The sequence below is a fragment of the Oncorhynchus mykiss genome, chromosome 3 (genome assembly GCF_013265735.2).
Source record: "Oncorhynchus mykiss isolate Arlee chromosome 3, USDA_OmykA_1.1, whole genome shotgun sequence".
Classification (NCBI taxonomy): domain Eukaryota; kingdom Metazoa; phylum Chordata; class Actinopteri; order Salmoniformes; family Salmonidae; genus Oncorhynchus; species Oncorhynchus mykiss.
The window spans coordinates 52,028,322-52,045,315 of NC_048567.1; the positions used below are offsets into that span (position 1 = coordinate 52,028,322).

Here is a 16,994-nt window from a genome sequence, read left to right on the forward strand (position 1 = left end):
ACCCTACATTACTCATCTCATATGTATATACTGTACTCGATACCATCGACTGCATCTTGCCCATGCCGTTCTGTACCATCACTCATTCATATATCTTTATGTACATATTCTTTATCCCTTTACACTTGTGTGTATAAGGTAGTAGTTTTGGAATTGTTAGATTAGATTACTCGTTGGTTATTACTGCATTGTCGGAACTAGAAGCACAAGCATTTCGCTACACTCGCATTAACATCTGCTAACCATGTGTATGTGACAAATATAATTTGATTTGATTGATTTGATTTGTATTCAGTACAAAAAGTACAGGCTTTATTCTGTACAGGCTTCCTTCTTTTCACTATGTCAATTAGATTAGTATTATGGAGTAACTACAATCTTGATGATCCATCCTCAGTTTCCTCCTATCACAGCCGTTAAACTCTGCAACTGTTTTAAAGTCACTATTGGCTTCATGGTGAAATCTCTGATTTTCCAGTTTCCTTCCTCTCCGGTAACTGAGTTAGGAAGGATGCCTGTATCTTTGTAGTAACTTGGTGTATTGATACACCATTCAAATTGTAATGAATAACTTCACCATGCTCAAAGGGATATTCAATGTCTGCTTTTACATGATTTACCCATTTACCAGTAGGTGCCCTTCTTTGTGAGCCATTGGAAACCTCCCTGGTCTTTGTGACTGAATATGTGTTTGAAATTCACTGTTCAACTTACAGATAATTGTATATGTGGATACAGAGATGAGGTAGTCATTCAAAAATCATGTCAAACACTAGTATTGCACACTGAGTGAGTTTGTGCAAATATTATGTGACTTGTTAAGCAAATATCTACTCCTGAACTTAATTATGCTTGCCATAACAAAGGGGTTGAATACTGATTCAGCTTTTCACTTTTAATTAATTTGTAAAAATATCTTAAAACATAATTCCACTTTGACATTATGGGGTATTTTGTATAGGACAGTGACCAAAAATCTAAATGTAATCAATTTTGAATTCAGGCTGTAACACAACAAAATGTCCAGAGGAGTGAATACTTCCAGAAAGAACCTAAGGAAAGACCCAAAGGGAGTGCCAGATATAGGTTAGGTAATAAGTGAGGTAATGGAGTCCAGCTGTGTCTGATGATGACTTGCAGGTGCACGTAATGATGGATACCAGGACCGATAGATAGTATGCCGGCATCACCAAACGCCGGAGGGGAGGAGTGGGAGTAGAGGTGACACTGCTACCGCATGTCAAGTCTGGAACCAACAGGACCTTGAACAGCTTCTCCCCCCAAGCCATGACCGCTAAATAGTTAGTTAAATTGTTAACCAAATAGCTACCCGAACTATCTGCATTAAACCCTTTTCACTAACCTTTTTGACTCATCACATACCCTGATGCTACTGTTTGCTATTTGTCACTTTATTCCTAGAAATACAGTATGTATAGTTGAAGTCGGAAGATTACATACCCCTTAGCCAAATACACTTAAACTCAGATTTTCCTGATATTAAGGATCACCACTTTATTTTAAGAATGTGAAATGTCAGAATAATAGTAGAGTGATTTATTTCAGCTTTTATTCCTTTCATCACATTCCCAGTGGGTCAGAAGTTTACATACACTCAATTAGTATTTGGTAGCATTGCCTTTAAATTGTTTAACTTGGGAGAATAGTTGTGGGTAGCCTTCCACAAGCTTTCCACAAAAAGGTGGGTGAATTTTGGCACATTCCTCCTGACAGAGCTGGTGTAACTGAGTCAGGTTTGTAGGCCTCCTTGGCTTTGTGATGGCCACTGAAATACCTGGATGTATTTGTCTGTCAATTATATGCATAGTCGAGCATCTTTTCGTGACAAAATATATAGAAGTTAACTTCTTCGATATAGGGGGTGCTCTTTTAATTTTTGGATGAAAAACGTTCCCGTTTTAAACAAGATATTTTGTCACGAAAAGATGCTCGACTATGCATATAATTGACAGCTTTGGAAAGAAAACACTCTGACGTTTCCAAAACTGCAAAGATATTGTATGTGAGTGCCACATAACTGATGTTACAGAAAAAACCCAGATAAAAATACAATCAGGAAGTGCCGCATTTTTTGAAACCGCCTCATGGCAATGACACCTTATATGGCTGTGGAGGAGCTAGGAGTCAGCTTACCTTTTCCACGTTTTCCCCAAGGTGTCTGCAGCATTGTGACGTATTTGTAGGCATATCATTGGAAGATTGACCATAAGAGACTACATTTACCAGGTGGTCGCTTGGTGTCCTTGGTATTGCGTAATCTCCAGCTGCAGTATTTTTCAGTTTGGCTCTGATGAGAAACCGACTGCCAGGAATGATTTTTCATCTAATAGAATTGTGAAAAACACATTGAGGATTGATTCTAAACAACGTTTGCATGTTTCTGCTGATATTATGGAGCTAATTTGGAAAAATGTTTGGCGTTGTAAGTGACTGCATTTTCAGATTTTTTTATTAGCCAAACGTGATGAACAAAACGGAGCTATTTCTCTTACACAAATAATATTTTTGGAAAAAATGAACATTTGCTATCTAACTAAGAGTCTCGTCATTGAAAACATCCGAAGTTCTTCAAAGGTAAATTTTTTTATTTGATTGATTTTCTTGTTTTTGTGAAAATGTTGCCTGCTGAATGCTAGGCTTAATGCTATGATAGGCTATCAATACTCTTACACAAATGCTTGTGTAGCTTTGGTTAAAGCATATTTTGAAAATCTGAGATGACAGTGTTGTCAACAAAAGGCTAGGCTTGTGTTTCAATATATTTATTTCATTTCATTTGCGATTTTCATGAATAGGAAACGTTGCGTTATGGTAATGAGCTTGAGGCTATGATTACGCTCCCGGATACGGGATTGCTCGACGCTAGAGGTTAAGCCATTTTTCCACAACTTTGGAAGTATGCTTGGGGTCATTGTCCATTTGGAAGACCCATTTGTGACCAAGCTTTAACTTCCTGACTGATGTCTTGAGATTAGCTTCAATATATGCATATAATTGTTCTTCCTCATGATGCATCTATTTTGTGAAGTGCACCAGTCCCTCCTGCAGCAAAGCACCCCCACAACATGATTCTGCCACTCCCGTGCTTCACGGTTGGGATGGTGTTCTTCGGCTTTCAAGCCTCCCCCTTCTTCCTCCAAACATAACGAAAGTCATTATGGCCAAACAGTTCTATTTTTGTTTCATCAGACCAGAGGACATTTCCCCAAAAAGTACGATCTTTGTCCCCATGTGCAGTTGCAAACCATAGTCTGGCTATTTTATGGCGGTTTTGGAACAGTGGCTTCTTCCTTGCTGAGCGGCCTTTATATAGTTTGTTAACAAGAGTGTATGTAAACTTCCGACTTCAACTGAACTTATCTACCTCAATTACCTAGGACATATGCACATCGACTCGGTCCTGTTACGCCTTGTATATAGCAAAGTTAGCGTTACTCATTGTGTATTTATAAATACTTATATTGTTATTACTTTTATTGTTATGTTGGGCTCCTGAGTGGCATAGCAGTCTAAGGCACTGCATCTCAGTGCAAGAGGTGTAACTTACATCCGGCCATGATTGGGAGTCCCATAGGGCGGTGTACAATTGGCCCGGGTTTAGCCGGGGTAGGCAGTCATTGTAAATAAGAATTTGTTCTTAACTGACTTGCCTAGTTAAATAAAAAATATATTTAACTGTTCTATTATTTCTCTATTTTCTTTCTATCTGCATTGTGGGAAAGGGCCCTGACAAAGATCCATTTCGGATCGAAACGTTGTCAATAAAGCGGTGAATTGGGAGCTTTAACAGTGTGCGGGCCTTCTTGTTCTATATAAGGGCCCTTAATTAAGCATGTCATTGTTAGTCCACACCTGTTGTTTACGAAGCATCTGACGAATTACATTTATTTTATTTTATCCCTGCTAGCTAATGTTTTTGCTTGATTATGACAAGCTCATAATCAAGTAAACCTGACAACATTTTTGATGAATGTTGCCAGCTTGCTTTCAGTGATATTTCAACTAGAACTGGCTAGCTACTGTCCTTGTTTGTTCTGATAGAATGGCAAAGACACACCCACATCAAACCACACCCCTTAAGATAACTCTCATTTGCATTCAGTGATGGCAGCAAGCTTTTCTTAATGAGCATTGACGAAAATGAGGCCAAATCAGGAAGTGCAGTTGTCCTTTAAGAATTATCTTTCCCAGCTCAACTGCTCACAATGTGGATCCTTAACAGTCTGAGTCCAACTAGAGCTCAGGTGCAGTGGTAATTGGAAGGGGAGTAGAATACAAACATCCAGACTGCTTCCCAGACTCATTTTAAGGTTCAAAGGACTCCTCCATCCTTACCCAGAGTGCCGTGTGTCCTGTTACCCATGATCTCTAATCTCTGACCTCTAACCCCTGACCTGTGTGAGCAAGGTTGAGGTGCAGGGCCAGCAACTTACGTAGGTTGAGGTAGAGAGCCAGCATGCCTTAGTGTGACAAACTCACTCAGGTTGAGGTAGAGGGCCAGCTTGCCCCGGTGTGACAAACTCACCCAGGTTGAGGTAGAGGGCCAGCCTGCCCCGGTGCAGCTCCAGAGTGATGTAGTCGCCCCTCTGACCCTCTCCGTGGAGCAGCACCCCCTCAGCCTGGCGGCTCTTGAATCGCAGCGAGATCACATCTTTCACCGTGCTCATGGACTTCTGGTTAAACCGGTAGAGCAGGGAGCTTCTGCCATCAAAGTCTGCCACGTACGATTCTAGATGAGGATTGAAAGAAGATCAAAGAATCATTGCTTTTTAGAAAATGGCCTCAGTTATGGCACTGTGTCACGTCTGAGCTGTGAGTTTTCTGTTGCCAGTACTTTTGAGAGGAATTGAAGTGGCAAGTTACATTTCTTTTTACAGAATTGACTTTTCACCACAAATTCTGATTGGAAGTATATGTCAAACTTTTTCTATTTATTCTGAGGTACTTTTATCACAACTCTCTAGCTCTGTCTAATACATTATCTAACACTGCGCCTCTGCTCCATGCTCAGTTCATGTGGATGGGCCTGAACTGAAGATATACTGTAGTGAGCTTCAGCAGCAGGAGAAATGTTGAATTCCTGTTTTTAAAGCCTGAATACATTATATTTTCTGATGGGATTCAGTTTCTGTAGGCAAAGCTGTCTGAATAAATAATGCAATCTCTAACATGCACCTGCTATTCCAACACAGAACTGAGGGAGGGTGATGTGCCTAGAGAAACAAGGGAATCAGCAATGAGTAGGAGAAAACTTGACGTGTTTGGGCAAGCTGTTCAACTAACATTTACATTACATTGTATCAAAGACATGACTTTGCTATCGTGTATTTAAAGAATGTTTAACACATTCATAATCACACAAACACAATTCTAGAATCGCCCTACCTCTTAGAATTGTTTACTCAATCGAATAAGTAAAAATAATAACAAAATCTATGTTTATTGGTCACGTATACAGATTTGCAGATATCTCAGGTGCAGCAAAATGCTTGTGTTTCAAGCTCCAAAAGTGCAGTAATACCTAGCAATAAAAAACAAGACACACATAATCCAAAAAGTAAAGAATAAAGAAAATAGTCCAGAATATAAATATATACAGTATCAGTCAAAAATTTGGACACACCTACTCATTCCAGGGTTTTTCTTAATGTTTTACTATTTTCTACATTGTAGAATAATAGTGAAGATATCAAAACTATGAAATAACACATGCTGGTTAAGTGTGCCTTAAATTCTAAATAAATCACAGACAATGTCATCAGCAAAGCTCCCCCACACCATCACACCTCCTTCTCCATGCTTCACGGTGGGTACCACACATGTGAAAATCATTCGTTCACCAACTCTCACAAACACACGGCGGTTGGAACTAAAAATCTCAAATTTGGACTCATCAGACCAAAGGACAGATTTTCATTGGGCTAACATCCATTGCTTGTGTTTCTTGGCCCAAGCTAAATTTCTTCTTCTTATTGGTGTCCTTTAGTAGTGGTTTCTTTACAGAAATTTGACTATGAAGGTCTTATTCACGCAGTCTCCTCTGAACAACTGTTGTTGAGATGTGTCCGTTACCTGAACTCTGTCAAGCGTTTATTTGGGCTGCAATTTCTGAGGCTGGTAACTCTAATGAACTTATCCTCTGCAGCAGAGGTAACACTGAGTCTTCCTTTCCTGTGGCAGTCCTCATGATAGCCAGTTTCATTATAGCACCAATGATGGACTGTCGTTTCTCTTTGCTTATTTGAGCTGTTCTTGTCATAATATCTTAGTCTTTTACCAAATAGGGCTATCTTCTGTATACCACCCCTACCTTGTCACAACACAACTGATTGGCTCAAACGCATTAAGAAAGAAAGAAATTCCACAAATTAACTTCTAACAAGGCACACCTGTTAATTGAAATGCATTGCATGAAGCTGGTTGAGAGAATGCCAAGAGTGTGCAAAGCTGTCATCAAGGCAAAGGGTGGCTACTTTGAAGAATCTCAAATATTAAATATATTTTGATTTGTTTATCAATTTTTTGGTTAATACATGATTCCATATGTGTAATTTCAAAGTTTTGAAGTCTTCACTATTATTCTAAAATGTAGAAAATAGTAATAATCAATAAAAACCCTGGAATGAGTAGTTATGTCCAAACCTTTGACTGGTACAGTATATATTTATTCATTGCATTGTGAAAGTATTCAGACCCCTAACCTTTTTCCACATTTTGTCTTGTTTCAGCCTCATACTAGAATGGATTTTTAAAAATCCTCATCAATCTACACACAATACCCCATATAAATAAAATCAATACCTTATTTACGTAAGTATTCAGACCCTTTGCTATGAGACTCAAAATTTAACTCAGGTGCATCATGTTTCCATTGATCATTCTTGAGATGTTTCTAAAACTTGATTGGAGTCCACCTGTGGTAAATTCAATTCAATTGATCATTTAGAAAGGCACACACCTGTACACATAAGGTCAGAGCAAATACCAAGCCATGAAGTCGAAGGAATTGTCCTGTAGAGCTCCGATACAGGATTGTGTCGAGGCACAGATCTTCTTTTTTTTTTACAGCAGTGGCTTTCTGCCTCAGGGCCTGGACAGCTTGATATCATTGATGGAATTCCCACGTTTATCAAGCCATTTTGCAGGAGAATGTAAGGCTATCTGTCCGCTAATTGAAGCTCAACAGAAGTTGGGTGATAAAACAGGACAACAACCCAAAAACACAGAAGTAAATCAACGATAGAATGGCTTCAACAGAAGAAAATATGTCTTCTGGAGTGGCCCAGTCCTGACCTGATCCCGATTGAGACTCAACTGATCCGCAACTACAGAAAACATTTGGTTGAGGTTATTGCTGCCAAAGGAGGGTCAACCCGTTATTAAATCCAAGGGTTGCAAAAAATGTCCACCCTGCACTGTCAATGTTTACACGGTGTGTTCAATAAAGACATGAAAACGTATAATTGTTTGTGTTATTAGTTTAAGCAGACTGTGTTTGTCTAATGTTGTGACTTAGATGAAGATCAGATACAATTTTATGACCAATGTATGCAGAAGTCCAGGCAATTCCAAAGGGTTCACAAACTTTTTCTTGCCACTGTATTGTTGATACCTACATCGCGCATTGATTGGAATCACACTGTTGCTCTCTCATTTAGCTATTTGCGCCTTACGTGGTTGTTGTGGATGGCTGTTCACAAATCTAAATGTGTATTTGAATATATATAATTTAATCGTATTATTATATGTAGTAGTGTAAAGATCGGACCAAGATGCAGCGTGGTAAGTGTCCTTGGTTGTTTATTTAAAAACATAAACTGAACCCTCAATGAATACAAAACAATAAACGTGAACAAAACCGAAACAGTACCGTGTGGCGAACAAACACAGACATGGAAACAATCACCCACAAAACAACAGTGAAACTCAGGCTACCTAAGTATGATTCTCAATCAGAGACAACTAACGACACCTGCCTCTGATTGAGAACCATACTAGGCTGAACACAGAAAAGCAACCTAGAAACACAAAACATAGAATGCCCACCCAACTCACATCCTGACCAACTAAAACAAACAAATAACATAAGAACTAGGGTCAGAATGTGACAGTACCCCCCCCCCCCCCCCCCCCCAAGGTGCGGACTCCGGCCACAAAACCTGAACCAATAGGGTAGGGTCTGGGTGGGCATCTGTCCAAGGTGGCGGCTCTGGCGCTGGACGTGGACCCCACTCCGCCCCTGTGGCCTCCTAGGAACGGCGACCCTTGCCGCCGACCCTGACCTGGGAACCCTAATAAATAGGCCCACAGGACTGAGGGACAACTATGGACTTAACAAATTCCTCCGGACTGAGGGGCAGCTCAGGACTGAGGGGTAGCTCAGGACTGAGGGGCAGCTCAGGACTGAGGGGTAGCTCAGGACTGAAGGGTAGCTCAGGACAGAGAGGTAGCTCAGGCTGGTTGACGGCTCTGGCAGCTTCTGGCTGACTGACGGCTCTGGCAGCTCCTGGCTGACTGACGGCTCTGGCAGCTCCTGGCTGGCTGACGGCTCTGGCAGCTCCTGGCTGGCTGACGGCTCTGGCGGCTCCTGGCTGGCTGACGACTCTGGCGGCTCCTGGCTGGCTGACGGCTCTGGCGGCTCCTGGCTGGCTGACGACTCTGGCGGCTCCTGGCTGGTTGACGAATCTGGCGGCTCCTGGCTGGCAGACGAATCTGGCGGCTCCTGGCTGACTGACGACTCTGGCGGCTCCTGGCTGACTGGCGGCTCTGGCGGCTCCATGCTGACTGGCGGCTCTGGGGGCTCATGCTGACTGGCGGCTCTGGGGGCTCCATGCTGACTGGCGGCTCTGGCGGCTCATGACAGACTGGCGGCTCTGGCGGCTCAGGACAGACAGGCGGCTCTGGCGGCTCAGGAAAGACTGGCAGGTCTGGCGGTTCAGGACAGACGGGCAGGTCTGGCGGCTCAGGACAGACGGAAGACTCTAGCAGCTCTGGACAGGCGGGAGACCCTAGCAGCTCTGGACAGGCGGGAGACTCTAGCAGCTATGGAGAGACGGGAGACTCTAGCATCTCTGGACAGGCGGGAGACTCTAGCATCTCTGGACAGGCGGGAGAATCTAGCATCTCTGGACAGGCGGGAGACTCTAGCAGCTCTGGACAGGCGGGAGAATCTAGCAGCTCTGGACAGGCGGGAGACTCTAGCATCTCTGGACAGGCGGGAGACATGGGTGTGACTCAGTCTCCAGGCAAAGGACAGCCCTTCAGTTGACATTAACAAGATTTGCAATAAGTGTGTGAACATTAAGAAATTAAATCTGCATTCTAATGTTGAAATATTTATTCTGTTGGTGTAATTAAAGTAGACATGTTATGTTTGAATCATGCTAATTTGGGCAGTACCGACCACAGTTAAGCAAATGACAGCTAACTTCAATATTTTTCATTGATTGTGCCCGGATCTTATGCATGTCTGTAAATCATTTTAGAGGATGTATAAAAGTCAGACCTTCCTATCAGCAAGATTTCCATAATGATTATGATGAGCCGAATACAGATTCCAGGGGCTTACCTATAAGTGCAACTTTGTCATCTATGACATGTTCAATGGTTCTGCGTGGCACCAAGATTTTTCACTTCCCCTCTGTATTTGCTCGTTGTTAGAGCACTCCGGAGTTTCATTTTAACATTGAGGTGCATGTCACGCAGCATTTATTAGCAGAGCACACATTCATCCAACATTAATACAGGGATCATGCTGTGGAACAGTTCGGCATTATGAAAGTGCTCACTCAGGGTTAATTGTAACTGTCTTTCACAAAGCAGTAATTCACTGGCTGATCCAGTTAATGCTGCTTCAGAATGTGTGTGAGAGGCGTCCCAGTTACTCCCCTTTATTTATTTAGCATTACCCAGGCAGAGACTGGCTCTCAACTGGCACGCCTGGCTGGCTGTCACTGTCTGCCTCTATTAACTGGTGAGGACTGTGTTCCGTCAGTATTTGCTTTGATCTTGTATGAAGGAAGGCATGCCAGAAGGAAATGTCTCTTCAGTTAGCACATACTGTATATCTTATTAAATAGTGGGCAACAATGTAAAGGATGGATACAATGACATTACTGGCTAGCATAATGCTATTTTCTCATGGATTCCACCGTCAACATGGGGATACAATCAGCCACATGATAGATGACAAGCCCCAATGATAAGTGTTAGAGTCTGGACAGGTCTGAACATGCTCTTGTTAGAGCAATGTCCAATGCAGTCCAGGAGTCCCACAGAGTGAATACCAAATGGGTTGGAATCACAGATGCCAGAACATTATGATATTAGCTCAATGTGTATGGAGTTATTATGATATTAGCTGAACGTTTGTTTTCTGTAAGGTTGGTGGTCTGGTCACTCACTGTAGGCACAGCCGTACACCTCCACTCTGAGTCCCACCCAGCCACTGGGGTTCCAGTCCAGCGGGACGAAGCGCAGGAAGCGGCTTCTGATAGAGTGGGACAACTTGTGGTGGACGACGCCATCAGCGTTCACGTTCCCCACAAACCTCTGGAGACACACAGAGAGGAAGGAGAACAGGCAGAAGGGTTACATAAGATGCATTAAGTGTCTTTCATCGTTCATGCAGCGTCACTACAGTAACCTTAAGCGCACCCTGAGAGGTGGAAAAGTCAAATGCAAATTTAATGAAGATACTCATCATATTTAAGTCATGACTGAACATTCATCCATTCTCAAAGGAAATATTGAGGGCAACACAAATGGACAAACTCTCTTTGTTCTCCATCCATTGTACAGATGGTAGTTCTCAACTGTACAATACATGTTTTGTTACATATTTTGTTAACAAGTCCCAGTACATATCAACACCTTCCAAGCACGTGTCACAGTGTCTTTAGACACATAGGCCTACACCCACGCGCACACAGTATACAAAATATCATGGTCACTAGATACGGACTAAGGACACCCATACAGTGAAATCATAATGATGCAGATTCTGTCCTGCATTTTGCGTTGTTGTACTGTGGCTTCTGTGCACACTGTTTTACTTAATGAAAACACTTTGATACCACAATATGAATAGCAACATGGCAAAAGCTATTTACAATTCAATTTGCATGAAGTCATTAGTATTCTGTTTGAATTAGAATGGCCTGGAAACATATACTATACCCTGCATGGTGCAATTTCATCATTGTTTTCCTTTTTCTGTTTTCCAAGTGTCAGCTTTCATAATATTGGATTTTTTTCCCCCCTTTCATTAGGATTTATATAGCAGGATATGTTTATTAATAAATTTAAAAAATTCAAGGCACTCCCCCCCAAATGGTTTCCCCCCTAATGACTATAATATACAAATGCCATTTAATTTCTTGATATTAAAATCTCTCCTATATGTCCAGGATATCTTAGCATTTCATAATCATCTCATCAATAGCATAGAAGAAAATGCCTTACCTAGAACGTAGACAATAATTGTAATTCAATAGAATGTATCTATCAGCGTTATCTAGCATCGTTTGGGTCAATGACACTCTTCATTAAATCCTTAAATCAACAGTATAGGCATGCAATACTGATCAGTAATTCTCTCTTTGTAACATTTCTGTCTCTTGAAAATTAAGTAAGGGAATCACCACTGAAATGACTTATGATTCAATCATACTGTCAAGCCCAAAGGTTTGTGTTGAACTGAGTAAGACCCAGAGGCAGTATCTGCATGTCTCCCTGTTGGCTGCAAGAATCATGGTTAAACTCTATTCAGATAGAGAAAGTGAGTTGAGTGAGTAGTGAGTGAGTACACATACGTACAGGCCCTCGAAGGTAATACAAATCGTCATGAGTGTCAGCTCTTTCTCTCAAATTAGTCATACAGCAGACCAAAAAGACACATTTTTTGTTTGATGTTTTGACTGAAATGGATGAGTGCATGGTGTGTGTGACCGTGGAAACACATGTACAACAAGTGATTCAGCAGGGACAGTGACTTTAAGCTTTGCAGCTTGCTTTACATAAGTCCCAGCAGTCATCTTGCGTCATATCAGGAACATCAGTCTCCCGCAAGAGTGATCTATTTTAAAGCACAATGGAAACTAAACCCTGTCCCAGAACAACCCTTGTTATTCCAGAACTGAAAAAATGGCGACAACACATCCGCCCAATTACTGTGCAGATGTGAACCAGAGTCTTTGGCTAGAACCCTGAGGGGACAGAATACCTCCCATTGGACCACAGGGCTTTAGGTTTGTCACTGTCCACATAAACAGCTACTAACCCCACAGTGACTTCATTATTTCTATTCCTGTATCGACTCTTGAACCAACGGCCTCCCTCCCATTCATTAGGACTCTTTACTCTTCCTCTACTGTGATGAGGTCCCTAATGTCATGCACGTCAGCTGAATGCACACTAGCTCTAGGGTAAAATATTCACTCCCCTGCTATACGAAAATTTAGGATAATAAAATTCTAAGACAATATATTGTAACAACATAGGCAAATGGCATGTCTCCTCGTGTCATGTAGACATTTGAAAGGATATGAAAGCTCTCTGAGGATAGTTTCTACTATTTTGAAGCATTGTTCACTCGATGCAAAACAAACATACAAACAGTACATTAAACAAAGGAAGATGTATTGAGTTTTAGAAAATAATGCCCCAGTGTTTCTTTTAGCTACAGTACAAGCTTTAACGTATCTTCCTTCCCCTTGCAGAAAGATGCTTTATATGGTCCCTTGAGCCGGGCGGACTTAGCTATGTGTCAAACACAAAGAGCACCTGAGTGCCATGGTTACCGGGCTTACAGGGGAGGCAAAGGCAGCCAAGTTCTCCCAAGGGGTTACGCCAAGCGCTTTCTTCATTCCACTGTCTCTGATGCTCTGCTACACTTGCACATAGGCAAACATCAGAGACAATCTATTATTTACTCTGTTCAATGAGGAAGAAAACACAGAATAGCACCTGGGACAGAAACTTTGAGAAAAGATAAGTTCATTATTCATCACAGTACGTCTACATGTTGCATCGCTTCTGTCTGAGGCATCAGAAACTGAAGATAAAATGTAACAAAAACATACTTGTAAATACTGATATATGATTAGCCATTCTCTGATATGGAATAAATTTGAGTTAATAATCACAGATGCTGTGATCTGATGAGATGTTGGTATACTTTGTTTAAGTAAGTCAATATTTATTTATTTGAAAGGATGCTGTCTCCCATATTGATATCTACGGAATCAAGCTCTTGCTGTCCTCAGAACCGCCATTGAAACAATATTGACTCACAACAACAATGGAGACAGAAAACACATTGATGCATTAACCAAACATGTACTACTGCTACTCAAGAAAAGCATATTTCTTAGGATATAAGGAAAAACCGATGAAGCTCCTTAAAAGAAACCCAGTGAAAGCAATTACAATTTCCTGACGTCATAATTTGAAAATTAGAAAACTAGTAAAATTCAGGGAAGTAACTATCCTGGTTGACTCACGTGGTACACAGCAAGGGAGAGATGTGACACACTAGTCTGGACAGGAGTCAGTTGTAAATGGAGTATTCGTGCAGAAATGTGCTGTTGTTTGATTGGTTCTCTCTCAAAATATATATATATATATATATTTCCTGGGGGTTGAGGCCTCAGGTTGTTTGGATTTGAAAATCAAACAGTTGTATTGTAAAGGGGCGGAGCTCGAGGGCTGTGTGTGGTTGTACATGCGGGTGTTTGAGTCAGAAAGACACAGAGGTTAAAAAAATCCCAGACCCCATTATCGATTGCATTGTGCCTACAACATCACGCAGCCTTCCCAGACTCTGAAGTCAGAAAGACTTTGAGTTTGTTGTTAGCTAAACTAGAAAGCTACTACATTGCAGAGACTATGGACCACAATGATTGCTAATTCTGCTGCTGAAAAAATATTCTGCATGTGTGAAATAGGACCAACTAATTCCTGTTTGAGGACAAATAATAGGCCACTATGTGACTTTATGGGTCTAGTTAAAGTACCAGATAGGGAGCAATATCATTATGTCTACTTCTTCACAAATACTTGCCAGATGTTGATATGGGGTGCGTTTGTAAATTCATTCTGGCTACTCCGATTTGAGTATGGCAGAGCGCAGAGTAATTGATTAATTTATGAACTCGGCAAAAAACAGAATGAAATAGTCGCCAGCAGCACAGTTACAGTAACTAACCCTCTTGATAACATGAAACAGTCTAACCAGCTCTGCTAGGGCGAGTAAAATGATCAGAGTTAGGAGTTCTCTCATTTGATTCTGGAAGTAGCTAGCAAGCTAGCCAACTTTAGCAAGTTTTTGGTGCATGACTGACATTGTGAGGTCAGAAGGCTCGGATCAACCCTAACACTTGGCCAGAGCCAAGTATAAATATTCATGCTCATAGTTTTCTAAAATGTATGTGTACGTTGTCATTCAAATGTAATCCAAGCTAACCGTTAACCTCTGTTTCTTGGAAGTTAACTTTCACTCATCATCAACATCACCAATCTTTGTTTAATATTAAGCTATGTGTTAAACAAGTGAGATATCCACCCATGGAGATAAATGTGTCTTCTTTTCGCCAATTACTCAGCATCAGTTTGGAGCTTCCGATCCCCTCGACAATCCCAACGAACCTTCCATCAATTAGACCCGGAGAAGATCTACACTGACCACCAGACCATGCTCTTGCACCCAATCTTCACATGGTAATAGACTCCATATTGATTGGCCTGTGGGCTGCTCAAGCCTCCCTGTAATGGAAGACTTGAGAGCTGGATATTAGAAATGAACTGAAAGTATGGAGAGCACATGATCTGATGTATCTGGTCATGTGGTCAATCAGGGGTTATGAGAGCCCGGGAGCAGCACTGAGCACTAATGGGAGGTCTGTTAATCTGTTTATCGGTCACACTTTGAATGTTTAATGAAGCCTCCATAAGCCCTTTATAATGCCTACATAACTGCATGACAAATCATGTATGCAAATGTCCTTATGTGACCCCTTTCTCAAGGTTCAAAACATAAATGAGACATAAAATGTAAGATGGCTTCAAGATGCATAGGTTTAAACAAAGCACAACCTGTTTATATCGAAGGCTCCGTTTTCTCCACATTTGTATGCAGAAAGGCCAATGTTGTAGCTGCTCTGGTCTTTCACAGTCTTTGATCTTGGAAACCTGGTGAAAATTACCAGCAGCACGTCAATGAATACCATTTTCTAAAAAAGGTGGCCCTGTCAATTTAAAAAAATATATGTTTCTGAAAAGTGCTGTGCTCCTACATCAAAAGAATCACTGAAACCCTTCATGGAAAATGAAGAGTGGGTTGAACCTGGGAAACCTTTTCAGCACAATGGTTTGAATGAGTGACATCCGCTGCTTCTTTATCAAGGGCAAAGTCTCTCGGAGAAGAGAAGCACCAACCTAATGAGATTTGCTGGTGGAATAAAGGTTCAATGAAAAATACATGTTCATTCTTATGGTTATCAGCACCTTTTAGAACATTATGGTGTGCAACATAATTCATGTTGTGTTAACCCTTTCATACATGCCCTGTAGGCAGAATTAGCTCATGACCTCTGCTATAAGATTATCATTTAGAGACAAAGTTCATAATTTATCATCTCAAATGTCAAATACATAACCATCAAATACTTACGATGTAACTTGCGTAGCAGAATTGTAGTTCATTTTGTGAGAAATATTTCATTTTCAACTGCTATGTAATGGTTAACCAAAAATAATCATCATTACCTTGGTCTATTTTTTTTTATTTGTTAATCTGTCAGAAAAATATGATGCCCTCTCAAAGTTATAGCTTTTCTTTTTATTAACAAGGCTGTTGACATTATTTTGGCAATTTCCATTCCTTTCTTTGAATGGCAATACTTTCATGACAGACAAAGTACATGCATTTATGTCAAGCAAAGTACCACTGAGTATAGACTATGCCCTTGAAAACTATTATTGAGATGACAACCTATGAGGCATGAAAGCGTCTAAAATGCATGTCTTTGGGGAAGACATGCGATGACAGTAATAACTGTGTAGCAACAAGCACTCAGAAAGCCCCTGCACTCAGCACTTTCCACTACGAGGAATCAAGGTTCACCTGCCGTTAAGTGACAAAGGCTAGGAGATGAAGAGAGATGAGGGTGTGGAGAGATATGTGTCAATGTCAGCTCTATAAGAGCCCTAAGCTGGCTTGTCAGCACAAGCACATTCAGAGCCACTACTCTGAATCTAATGGATCCTACACCTCTCACACCAACAACAATACTACAAGGTTTATGACTGCTTGGTTTCGAGTGACACCAACTAATAGAGAGGTCACTGAAATTGCCGTGGCACCATCTGCAACGCCTCTATGATATAGGAGTGTCGTTGGTCTATAGCTGGACCTACCCTTTATGACTGCTACATGAGCAGCAGCTGAGCTCAGTCATACTGTACATGAAGAAGAAAATGTGTTCTTTCATCCATGTGTTTCTGAGCATGTGAGTGATGAAAAGTTCACACCTCCAGGTCGAGACGCTGCATCCATTTTGATGAGGCCAAAAAAATGGACATGATAAGTCAATCAATCTTTTCTCCTGTAATGTGACTTTGCATTGGCCATACAGGTGCATGTTTCCTCTACTCTCTACTCACACACTGAACCTGAGGGGAAAAAATAGAGCCAAGTGCAATATTTCTAAATCATCAGTGGACATGGATAACAATTCTTATTCCACACTCTGGAAGGGTGTGATAGAGGAACCTGTGTGTATGTTTGTCCATGGGGTATAGTTGCCTGATGAGTACGTGCATCTGCAAAATCCCTCCTTTGTTAGGATTTCAAATCCAAGTTGGGATTTCAAACCACAGGAACAAAAAACAGTCAGACTCAAAAAATCTTGATCAACCGTTACTCTGTCCCTCATGGCAACGCTAAAATGAAGTAAAGACTTGAAAGAGTGGAT

At 41.2% G+C, this 16,994-nt stretch overlaps 1 protein-coding gene across 2 annotated transcripts in view; it reads right to left on the reverse strand.

The window, feature by feature from the left end:
* LOC110520175 (contactin-associated protein-like 5) overlaps window positions 1–16,994 on the reverse strand; it is a 119,343-nt gene that overhangs the window by 71,988 nt on the left and 30,361 nt on the right. For both annotated transcript variants that reach the window (XM_021597306.2, XM_021597305.2), the window contains exons 4-5: window positions 10,425–10,572; window positions 4,547–4,750 (exon numbers count right to left, since the gene is read on the reverse strand). In XM_021597306.2, the coding sequence (XP_021452981.1) occupies window positions 4,547–4,750; window positions 10,425–10,572 (352 nt within the window). The remainder of the gene's footprint in view (window positions 1–4,546; window positions 4,751–10,424; window positions 10,573–16,994) is intronic.